At 34.4% G+C, this 13093-nt stretch overlaps 1 protein-coding gene across 2 annotated transcripts in view; it reads right to left on the bottom strand.

The window, feature by feature from the left end:
* Positions 1-13093, bottom strand: part of HACE1 (HECT domain and ankyrin repeat containing E3 ubiquitin protein ligase 1) — a 92696-nt gene that overhangs the window by 13769 nt on the left and 65834 nt on the right. For both annotated transcript variants that reach the window (XM_082634347.1, XM_082634348.1), the window contains 3 exons: positions 12274-12423; positions 11568-11764; positions 2426-2557 (listed from right to left, as the gene is read on the bottom strand). In XM_082634347.1, coding sequence (XP_082490473.1) covers positions 2426-2557; positions 11568-11764; positions 12274-12423 — 479 coding nt within the window. The remainder of the gene's footprint in view (positions 1-2425; positions 2558-11567; positions 11765-12273; positions 12424-13093) is intronic.

Below are 13093 nucleotides of genomic sequence, written 5' to 3'. Positions count from 1 at the left end.
AAAACAGAAAACACAACAGAAAAATGGACAAATTACTTGAATAAACACTTCAAAAACAGAATATACAAATGGCCAATAAACATATAAAACACACTCAATCCCACACTCAATACCAGGGAAATACAAATTAAAATCACCAGGAAATACCACTACTATTCCACCCAAATGGTAAAAATAAAAAAGACAAAAATATTAAATGCTGTTTAGGATGCAGAATACCCAGAACTCTCATAACCTGTTGGTGGGAGTGTAAACTGACATACTGCTTTGGAAAACTACTTGCTAGTATCTACCGTAATGGAATAAATGCAGCCCCTAAATCCCAGCAATTCCACTCCAAGATATATAATCTACAGAATAGCCTGAAACTGAAAACTACCCACCAAATGTTCATCAAGAGTAGAAAAGACAAAAAAAAAAAAAAAGTATATTAACACAATGAAGTACTACAGAGCAATGAAAATGAACACATTACAACTGCTTGCAATAATACATATGATTCTCACAAACAAAAAGCTGTGCTAAAGAAGTCCAATATATTCTAGGTGATTATTCTATTTACATTAAGTTCAAAAACAGGTAACTTAGTCTATATTATTAGAAGCCAGGAGAGTGGATACCCATGAGGGGTCAGAGTGACTGGAAGAGGACATGAGAGGGATCTGGGGTGTTAGGATTTCTCAGTTTCTTGATCTGGGCGCTGTTTCATGGGTGTATACAGTTCGTGAAAATTCATCAAGCTATACATTTACAATGCATGTACTTTTCTCATGTATATTGTAGTTCAATAAAAAGTTTCATTAAACTCAGTATCAGTAAATTATGAGGCAAGGTTTTTGTCAGTTATTTGTGTTGTTGCTATTTGTTTTTTATACATAGGTCCAGAAAATAATGTAATTTTCTGCTTAACAATTCATAAGTACTCCTCCATTTTTAAATACTAAAAATAGTAACTTTTATGGTTATACAAAAACTAGACAAGTCTATGCTAAATAAAACCATTCATCTTAACCGTAAAAACACAACAAAAAAACCTCAAAACTGACATTTAGTGAAACTAAGTCACCATGGACTTCAACATTATTTAGCAAATTTTGTCCACTACTATACTAAGACATACTATGAGTGATAAATTGAAAATACTGGTATATGTAAAATTAACTGGTACACACCAATGTACTTATTCATATATTAAAATGAAAGGCATAGGGTGAAACTAACTTTATGAGACAGAATAAAAGCCAAAGGATACTCTTCCACTGATCTAAAATTTATTATTCCAAATTATAAAATGTTTTATTCCAAATCTAAAATTTATTATTCCAAACTAAGAAAGCAGCCGTACTCTATTTAAAATATTGTGTGGTTTTATTAAGGAGTTAGACAACTCAAAGAGCTTACAAATAATTTATTACCAAAAATAAAAGAGAAAAAAGGAAATGGGGGAAAATGCAGACATAAATCATATAAAATCAGAAATCCTGTTAGATCACAGTGAAGGGCAAGCAAATTAAAGAAGCAAAACAAAGCATTCATTAGAGACTAGGGGCCAGCAAAGACAGTGGACTCCATACATGGTTAAAATGGAAAATTATAAAATTATATACATGATGAAATAAGCAGCTGGAGAAGATAACAGAAATACAACAAGAAAATCCCTCAATCAATTTTTCTTTTTGGAAAAAATAAAAGGTACAAGAAGTTACTATCAGTATCCTTTACCTCATACAGCCAAACAAAAAATTTAGAAATGATGTGAATATTGCTTTTGGGAAGACTGGCCTTCAACATCTCCCATGTAGAATACTTTGGAAATACATTCCATTTTTCTTTATCACAATCTCACTCCATTCCACATTAAGAAATTGCTAATCTGGTTATTAACCTTAAGAGAAGCACAATCACAAATCTTATACCTCCCTAAAAATCAACATTAAACCATAATGTCTTCTACATTATTCCATTCATCATTGTGCTCCAAAATTATTTCTCAACTACATCAATTGGAGTTTTGTGTTGTTGTGTTGCATAACAACAAAAGAACTGATGTTTGGGACTTCCCTGGTAGTGCAGTGGTTAAGAATCCACCTGCCAATGCAAGGGACACAGGTTCAAGCCCTGGTCCGGGAAGATCCCACATGCCACGGAGCAACTAAGCCTGTGCGCCACAACTACTGAGCCTGCGCTCTAGAGCCCGCGAGCCACAACTATTGAGCCCGTGTGCCACAACTACTGAAACCTGCGCGCCTAGAGTCCACACTCTGTAACAAAGAGAAGCCACCGCAATAAGAAGCGCGAGCCCACAACAAAGAGTAGCCCCCACTTGCCGCAACTAGAGAGAGCCCGCGTGCAGCAACAGAGACCCAACACAGCCAAAAATAAATAAATAAAAATTAAAAAAAAAAGAACTGATGTTTTTCCTTACCAATTCATATTCATCAAAAAGTTGTATGAGGGAAGGTGGAATGAACATATGAAAGCCCTGTAAAAAAGCATTAATCTGAGGCTGAATGGCTCTTGTCATTCGAAGTTCAGTGACAAGCTGGACATACTCCGCCTATTAAAAAAAAAAAAAAGTTTCTGTGATGATTTCTTTTTAATTTCACGTAATTAAGACACTATTGGTATAATCATTTCTCATTTAAGAGATAAAGGTTTAGAATTAATTTGGCAGAAATATTCATACATCTCAGCAAACCAGTAATCTACCATTCACTAACCTGTTTAGGCCAAAATCCTAAGAATCAATCACCCAGGTTTCTCTCACACCCTCTATCAGCAAGTGCTATCAGATCTACCTGAAAATACATTCTCAGTCAGACCTTGTCTCACCACGTCCACTTTTAGCACCTTGGTCCAAGCCGTCATCATCTCTCACCTGTATTACTGCAACATCTGATACCACTGCTGCCTCTGTTTGCCTCTGTTACTGCTTCTTCACCACACCAGAGTGACTTTTTAAAAATACGTATAGATTTTTTATATATAATTCAGATCACATAACCCTCCTTCTCAAAACCCTACAATGACTTCCTATGACACTTGGAGTGAAGTCCAAACTCCTTTCCTAGTCCATAAGGACCTAAATGACCCAGCCTCTGCCTTGCTCTCTCATCTCATTTCCTTCCACTTTCCCCTTTGCTCCCTCACTCTATCCCCCAAACACAAGCTTGCTCAGGCCTCCATGTCTGTATACTTCCTGGTTTCTCTGACTGAAATCTCTTATTAGACTGTCATCTCTCTGCAAGCAGGGGCTCTGTTTTGTTTGCCAGTATATATCCTCAGCTCTTAGAAAAGAGGCTGTCACTTTGTAAGTGTTCAACAAATAATGTGATGAATGCATACATTCTACAAATTCATTTAAAACACACTTAGAACCTGATAAAAAGATTCATTTAAGTGTAGCCTATTTGATGCTGAGTTAAGGTAACCTATTTTCACACATTTTCTTTTAAAATACACATCTTTATCATCAAGAACAGTGTCTCTTAAAATTTAACTAGCAATAAAAAATGTATTTTGGGGCCTCCCTGGTGGCGCAGTGGTTGAGAGTCCGCCTGCCGATGCAGGGGATACGGGTTCGTGCCCCGGTCTGGGAGGATCCCATATGCCGCGGAGCGGCTGGGCCCGTGAGCCATGGCCGCTGGGCCTGCGCATCCGGAGCCTGTGCTCCGCAACGGGAGAGGCCACAACAGTGAGAGGCCCGCATACCGCAAAAAGAAAAAAAAAAAAAAAAAATGTATTTTGGCTCAAACAAAATGAATTATCATCACTCTCGGTATATAAACCCTACCACTGTTATTATTCATATATTTTAAATTACATCTAAGTGAAACTTTGAGAGTTAAAAGCAATATGCTGTATATAGTTCTCACCTCCCAGGAACAAATGCTCTAAACACAGAGGAAGAAAACCTATTTTAGGCCCCTTCCTTTAATATATATATATATATATTTTTTTTGGCACTAATCTGATGCTCTGTTCCCCCCGCCAAAAAAACGTCAGGCACTGAGCCAGCAAGTTATACATGATTCCGGCTATGAACTCTCCATACATCTCAGACCCACAGAATTGTCACAATGGATTACTCACAGCCCTCCCCAAACCCTGCATGGCTCCTTCTGCAATCTGGCACGAGGAAAGCTACTGTCTCTGCTATTCAATCTACTCCCACCCCAAATCCCACTCCCAACTGCCCAAAGGTTTTTCTCCATTGTATAGGAATTAATCAGTTTCTACAAGTTACATCCAGGTAGTTACTAGAGGGAAATAGAAATGTGTGCCAAACAACCAAACAGAAACACAAACTAAATTTTCAGGATCCAGTCTAAAAAAATAATATATATAACACACTTCCAAGTAATAACCAGCAATGATTTCAGCATTAACACATGATTATCTTTTAACTGATGTCTGTTCTAACTAAACTGCTTAATGAACATACTAAAATTTTTCTGCTCCATTCATTCATTAAAATTATATATTTCTCTCAAGACGTTTTGCTTTTATAATCTTAAGGTACTATTCACTAATAATCATTCAAGACCTCAAATTATGAAGCATGAACTGCTCAAGTACACTTTATTTTGATTTGCCATTGTATTCCATATTTATCAGAATAGTACACACTCTTTTCTATCAATTAATTCCTATTATTTCCTCATACATTCTATTTTTAAAAATTAATTTCACAAATATACTAATGTCCCCTCTAATATTATTTCCCACGTTTATTTTTGTAGCTCTGGCCCACAGTTATTGGATATCAATTTGTGAAAAATCAGCTCCTCCAGATACCAGTCTCCACATTAAGTTAATTTAAATATGGACAAATCTTGGTCTAAATTATTTCTCAGTAAAATAAACCCTAGCCATCACAAAGTCTCCTGAGTTGTTTGGTAAATTTGAAAGACAACTGTGTTTAAGAGGAAAAAAATCTGAATCCAGCTGCTTCTAAAGTGTTTCCCTGCCTCCTTAAAAGAACACATCCTCAGAGAGAATAACACACCTTAACATGTTCTTGATGACACAATTATTACTATGAACATCCACCATTATCATACACTAAGATTCTGACGGTTCATACTGTACAGAAATACACTGGTTGCATTCCCACTACCTACTAAGGCATCGAAGTGACTGATCCACACACTTCATGCCCTTGAGTAACTACATCAAATACCTTAAATGCTCTAAGGAAACAGTCAACATGTAGATGACAATCAGTCCACAAAACACTGGCATAAAGAGTTGCTCAAATAAACATTAAATATAAAGGAAACCTAAAATCCCACTTCATTCTAAGGTATTTAAAGAGATGATATAACTTGGGTGTGGGGGGTATTTTTATCCCCAACAGATGCATATGTGCTCCCACCTAAGTTGTACTGTTAATTCTTTGAGGGCATAAGATAATACCACATGCCACAGAAGTAAACTGGAGAAATAACTATACTAAAGAATCTGAGTTAGTACCTGTTCTGGTGAAATAGTTATGTTTATAGAAAGCTTTCAACTTACAAAGCCTCAGCATAGAGATAACAAAATAAAAAAGAGCCTTAGCAACTTTTTCCTAGCTCAACCTCTGAGCCTCATAAGTGATACAAGATAGGTAAGCAAAGAATAAGTGCCAAGGGAAAAATAAAAACACTAAGATTGAGATTCAACTTTCAGATATTACGTTCCAGTTAAATTGCATGCCTAGTTATAGAAACATTTTGTTTTAATTATCTCCTAGTCTTCTGAATGTGTGCAATGAATAATATCACCCCTTGGAAATCTTCCTTAAAATTTAACTTCCTTTCAGGCTTTGAATCTAAATTATGTCTTCTTAGGAGGAGTGGTGGTAACGCTGAAAATTGACACCTTTTTTTGGAAGCTATTTTTCTTCTTGAAAATTTTTTCACGATTTCTTGAAAGATATATATATATATATATATAAACCATGTTTACTTAACTAATAGTTAACTTTTAATAGTGAAAGCAAAATGTTCTTATCTCAAGTAAGCTGATAAACTTGGACATACTTGTAAAACTGTTTGAAATAGTTATTTTTACTTTTAAATTAACAGTTTAAAATGGCATTATGACTGGCATAATTCAATTCACTGTTTGAATATAAATCCTTTAGTAATAAAAGCTTCTTTCCTGGGCTTATCCACTTGATTATTATTGCTCTGGTATGTAAGAGTTTTCATTGAAAATTTCTCCACTGAAAACTCAAAGGATACCAGATTTCTTCTGCAGGAAAAAGTAGATATAAGAAAAAAGAGAGGCACATTTTTACAATGTAACATTTTCCAATAATTTATCCTTTACCAATATATTCTTATTTTTAAGGTCACTAATTAGTTATAAAGATAAAAATCCTATTACATCTGATAAAAATCCTGATAAAAATCCTATTACATCAGTTCCCGTAGAACAAATTCAGTCATTGAAAACAGTGACTCTTCAGGTTACCATTACAAGGATTTGGTGATTTTTAAAGTGAATTTTTAGAATATACCGACTAAAATGCAGAGAAAAGTATGTTCTCCTTCAATGACAAAAAGATACTAAAGATAATTTAAAACCCAATCTAAAAATACATACATACACTCAATATGGAGAACATTAGACCTAAACTGTTTTAAAAGTTTTCAGAGTAATAAAAAGATCTCTCGGGGCTTCCCTGGTGGCGCAGTGGTAGAGAGTCCACCTGCCGATGGAGGGGACATGGGTTCGTGTCCCGGTCCGGGAAGATCCCACATGCCGCGGAGTGGCTAGGCCCTTGAGCCATGGCCGCTGGGCCTGCACGTCCGTAGCCTGTGCCCCGCAACAGGAGAGGCCACGACAGTGAGAGGCCCGCGTACCACACACACACACATAAAGATCTCTCATAGTATACTTTCCTGAAGATACACATAGGAATCCACTTTAAGTCAATAATCTATATAGACAAGCTTGTATTTTGTACTTGGATGGGTATCAAATGTGCTTGTATGTGAAATAAATCAAATTAAACTAGCAATAAAATATAAGGTATTAACCAAATAAAAATGAAATGGAGGAAAACATACTAAATTTTTTAATTGAAGTATAGTTGATTTACAATGTTTTGTTAGTTTCAGATGTACAGCAAAGTGATTCAGTTATATATATATATGTATATATATATATATTCTTTTCCATACTCTTTTCCATTATAGGGTATTACAAGTATTGAGTATAGTTCCCTGTGCTATACAGTAGGTCCTTGTTATTTTATATATAGTAGTATGTATCTGTTAATCCCAAACTCCTCATTTATCCCTCCCTCCCCATGCTTGCCCTTTGCTAACCATAAATTTGGAAAACACACTAAATTTGTATTTGCTACCTTGTTCATATTCACTGCCTTAGTAAGTGAGAGGCCCAGCAGTTACACAACCATACAGACCTCAATTTAAACTGAGGGTCTACCAGTTACCAATTTTGAGCCTTTAGACAGTTATTTAACTGTCTATATTCTAAAGAAATATAGTGTCATAGTTACAAGCTCAGGCTTGAAATTTATAGACTGTCTGGATTCAAAACCACCACTTATTAGTCTTGTGATTTGGAGGAAAGCTACTTAACCTCTCTATGCTTCAGTTTCCTCACCTGTAGAAAGGGGTATCTATACCTCATAGGATTGTTTAAGTGTAAGTTAATACACATAAAGCACTTTTAACAGTGCCTAGCACATTATAAATACCTAATAAATGTAAGACGCTTTTATTACTAAAGCTGTTCCCACACTGAATGAATACAAATAACTATCTCAAAAGGCTGTTATAGTAAATGAGAAATGCATAAAGAACACAACTCGAATAAATGAAATATACACAAAGTACTCAATAGGCAGTGGCTATTATCATCACTAGAGAATACAACTGATGTGATGAGGTTGATGACTAGGAGAATGATAACACCACCCATCATTCTAGAGCCCATCCACCAAAGTGGCTCATCCTGGAGTCCTTCTTTTTCACCTTCCCAAACAGCTAATTACCATGTTGTATAAATTCTACATCCTCAAAAGATGACTCATTTTCTCCATCTTCACTGCCACTGTCTTATAAAATCACTCATGCATGCTCCCCAGAGCAACGCCACAATCACCTATCAGTTGCCCTGACTCCAATATTGCCCCATTTCAACCCATTCTTCACACTCCAAGCTCAGATTGGTGTTGTTTTTCTTAAAAAACATAAATTCAGTCATGTCAGTGCCCTCTACAGCATCTGCAACCATCCCTAACTAAGCCTTCAGAATAATTTTCAAATTTCTAATTGTGGAGGCAAAGTCTTTCAGAATTTGGTCCCTGTCTACCTCTCCCACCTCATCTTTTCCCACTCATTTACTTTGCAATCTACGCTAAGATCTACAACTCTGACCTACCTGTGGCTCCCCAAACATACCATGCTCTGCCATCTCTGTGCCCTTCTATAAGCCCAGAACATTTCCTTCTCCCCTTCCTCACTCCTACCTGACCACTTAATGCTTCTCCTCTGTAACTCAACTTCCATGCCACCTCCTCCATTCCCTGATATCCTGTCCCATCTCACCCCATTTTGTTCTCTCCCAGACTTAATGAACTTTACGATTAGTATGGTAAAAGTGTTGTTAACACTTAAAAGCCACTGAGCTTACTCTTCAGTACCAAGAGCTAGAACTGAAGGTCTAGCAAAAATATGTTACTCCTAACTTAAGGTTTTATGGTTCCACAATTTTATCGTTTGGCCAAGAATTTAAAAGTCAAAGTGAAAAGTTAAAGCAAAACTTTTTAAAATGCTGAAAATACTATTTAAATGTAAATGTTCAGCTCCTGATAATTCAGCCATTTTCTAAAGTGAAACCAAGTGATCTTATTTTTTCCTCTAGATTTTAAAACAAATCATTGACAGATATAAAATTAAATTTAAAAGAGAATTTTATTTCAAATATGGAACTAATATATACTTTTCTGCCTACATTACTTGTATTTATTAATATACTTCTTTTTAAACAAAGGTATTTTATCTATTTGGTTTCAGTCTATAATTACCAAAGCCTTTCAATAAAACTTAGGAATAAATGACTCCCCCATGTGGAGATTAGCTTACATCGACTTTTTCTTACTAACACGCTTGGCAAGTCACTTAAGCTTCAATATGCTTAGAAATTCTGAAGTTGACGCCAAATGTGACAATTATAACTTTATACCTAAAGTTAAGTAAGTAAAAGGCTGACCCTAGAGTAACAGAAAAAGTTCATGACAGAAATGTATGTTAAAATATAACAATAACACCTCTGAAGAACACGGTTTGAAAATTGTATTTGTAAACTGAATAATTTAACAATTCTAAATCAAGTGATCAATTTAAGATATTAGTATGTTTTTAAAGATTTTTAATTTTAAAAAATCAGGTTGCTTATTGCACAAACATTAAATGCTTAAGCATCAACAATTTGATATACAATCACACTTGACCCTTACTAGTAATATTAGAAAAATGAGAGGCTCATTTTATTGTGAGAAATGTTTGTATCTGAAAAACAAAAGCTGAGAATTAACATATTAGTGATTGAGATCCTGCTTTTACCTCTATATTACTGAACCTCATCATCAAAGTTAGCCTGTCATTAACAAAACAATGTCTATAATATAGTTAAATTAAAATGTGCTAAACTTAGGAACAAAACTTCCAAGCTCTTTAATGTTACAGCAATATTCCAGCTTCAGGCTAGACTCATGATCAAGCCTCAATGTAAGTATATTCTTATTTGTTATTATTTATTAAATATCTTCCTTCTTTCTAGATTTTAATACAAAAACACAAATGCAAAAGAATAAAATACATATTTAAAAAATCTAAACAAAAAAATCATGTCATATGGAAGAAAGGCTGTTAGGAGATACAAGTATAAATATGGCTATCTACCATGCCAATTGTTAATGACCCTTTCCACTTTTCATATATCTGAGAGGACTGACAAATCCAATCACCAGAGAGTGTATTCACAGATAGGAATCATGTATGAGATTCTCTCATGAAAAGCAATCACTTGCTTATAACGAAGATTTTATGACTTCATTACCCCTAACTGAGAGGAGGTATCCATTGTAAAATAAAATAATAAATGCACTATGAAGTGGACAATCTAATAATTAGAAGATTTTTTAAATATTTCCATTCACTGGCAAGTTCATATAGATTCAAAAAATTATTTTAAGCATTTTACTATTTTAATCTTCTAGAGTTTAATGTGACTCATTATATTAAATCAAGTAAGATCTACCTCAGTGTGATCACTTTTACTAACAGGATGAAGAACCTTAGACTTGAAACTAGGAGACCTGGGTTTTGGCCCCAGCTTTACCATTAACTCTTCAGGCTTCAGTGTCCTCAGGTGTAAAGTGAGAGGGTAGACTAAAACTTTACTAAGTATAAATGTACAAAAACTCAGGTCCTGATTTTATATTCAAAAACTAAAGTTATTTTTTTAATATGTACAGTATCTAAGTTTCAAAAGGTAAAATTACATAGCTTAATTTAGGTCTTCATTCCTATAGATATGTGAAACCTAGGAACCTATTTTTATAGAAAACTATCCAATAAAAACTAACTTTTGTGTTGTGTTTTTCAGTTTAAAAAATGCTGGTACCAATTCTGTATGGGAGGTATTATTATCCCAAGCACACAGAATAGAAAACTGAGGCTCAAAGAGGTTAAAACAGGGCCAAGTCTTTTGGCTTTAAAAAAAAACACAAAAACTATATTTTACTATATCTCTAGTCTACGAAATCATTCAGTGGACATTATTTTTTAAGTTAGCTGATTCTGAAACTGTCTTGGAATTATAATCCAATGAAAGGAAAGGAAAAAGGTTTTAGTCCTGTTTTACCAGAAGTTGCTACTGTAAGTGATAGAACTGGAATTCCAAAACCAGACTTTCTGACTCCCTATTTCCTACATAATCTATCAAAACATAAAATAAAGCTGTATTATATATTAAAGTAATATAACTTTCAACAGTGTAATTTAAAACATGCACCAAGTTTTTAAAAAATATGTACAAACAGGAGATATAATAATAAATAAAAATAATCAAGTTATAAAGTTAAAAAAAGATCAAGTTCAGAGGTCCTGCAGAATTTACTGCATCCCAAAAGTGTGTACAAAGTTTAAACACTGCGATTTCTTCTCTCTATTGGAACTCTTAATATCGTACTTCTAAAACATGAAATAGTGATCTAGTGCAAATATGATATTGATGTAAGTTTATATTTGTAATCAAATGTTTTGATATGCAGATGCCCAACTTACACAACCAACTGAACTATGCTCTAGGCTGCTTCAGGAACTGCCTCAGCACATCTAACACAACAATGAAATGATCCTTTATAATTCGAAGTCTGGTATTTGATGGTTTAGTTAATTTAAATATTTTATCTGTTATAAATGTTACAAAAGTCTAACAGTAAAAGTTCTCCTGGCTAGTGCCAGGAGACTTTAGAGTAATTAGCAAACTATCAGGGCTAAGTTACAAACAATGGCTAAGGTAAAAATTCAAATACTTACTTTGTTATTTTGTGTTACAAGAATACTTCCACCCCCAGGTTTCAAAGGCACCTCTTCCATTGCTCCAAACACATCAGTCTCAACAGAAAAAGTTAGTTCTAGACCCAAATCACTAATATCATTATCTAAAATCCACTGCAAATTTTTGGCATATTCTGGATCAATGGATGCCACATCTTGGTAATTCACAGGAATACCTAAAAATGCAAACATACAGCAGTTATATTCTAAATGTTTCTGCCTTTCCTTATCTGTTTAATGGTGAAATACTGCCCTCTACAGATACTCTGTAAAACTGCAAAATATAATCCAATTCACAGCATGATTTAAATGAATGTTAATTCCTGAATTTGGAAGTCTGTAAATTTAAGCTTACATTTCTACAATGTAAACTTTCTTTGAAACAGCTATTCAGGAACTTATTATAAACTTTAAAAAGTGCCAAGTCTCTTAAGTATACTCATATTAAAATGCATTTTTAGCATAAACATACACACACTAAAATGGAAAAAAAAACTTTTTTTAATCAAAAATGTAGGTTATTTTTTCTCTCCCTCAGGCCCCAATGCCTTACATACACAGACTGTCTCCAATCAAAATATAAATTATTCACCCAAAATGCCACCATTTATCTACTAATTTTCGCTAAAGCCTATAAGAAAAACACTTTAAATAAATGCCTAAGGAAATAACAATGGAGCCATACCAAGAATGTGCTTGTAGAACGATCTCGTGAAGTAAATGTTCACCAGCTGCCTATGGTTCAGAGCTAATCCCAAGATCTGTCCAGCAAACCGGAAATAGTTCAAGTGATCAGGATTTACATAGGAGTTGCTATTAGGTTGAAAAGTTGTTCCTATTAAAATAAAGACAAAATAATTTATTTTTAAGACCATGCATAAGAGAGATCATTTCAATGCAGGTAAATCAGTTCACATACAACTTCAGCAAAGCTAAGGTTACATTATGTATAAACGTTCTTCAGCAAAGAATGTTCTTTGTGGAATATTTAATAGTGGAATTGGAAATACTAATCATTAATTCACACATACTTATCAGAATAAGTCTTTGTGCAGAGAGAAAATTTTAGAATACTTTTCACTGAAAGTGGTTGGAAGAGGTGTCAGAGAGATCCTAGAAATACACACACACACACACACACACACACACACACGTTTTCCCAGGCAGTGTGGAAATAACCTTAGGCTATGAATTAGGGCAGACATTGTCTCATTCACCTATACATGCCCAGCGTAGCAGGTATTCACTACATTTTGCTTCTAAAGGAATTGAGCACTACAAGAGAATAACTAAAATTTTTAAATGTACAACTGTTTTCCTCATGACAAATAATCAAGTTTGAATAAGTACCACTGAGGTATAAAAGTAAAAACAGCATTAGCAATAGTTATTGACTATTGCCAAACTCTAATGCAATGCAGGCTAATTCCAGTTACATGAAAAAAAGTCTGGAAATAAGATAGTGGTGAATGTACTTAATGCCACTGAAGCGTACACTTTTAAAT

Source organism: Mesoplodon mirus (genome assembly GCF_964341445.2).
Source record: "Mesoplodon mirus genome assembly, chromosome: 10".
Lineage (NCBI taxonomy): Eukaryota > Metazoa > Chordata > Mammalia > Artiodactyla > Ziphiidae > Mesoplodon > Mesoplodon mirus.
The sequence above is the reverse complement of the archived record's forward strand: the minus strand, read 5'-3'. Positions and strand labels throughout refer to the sequence as shown.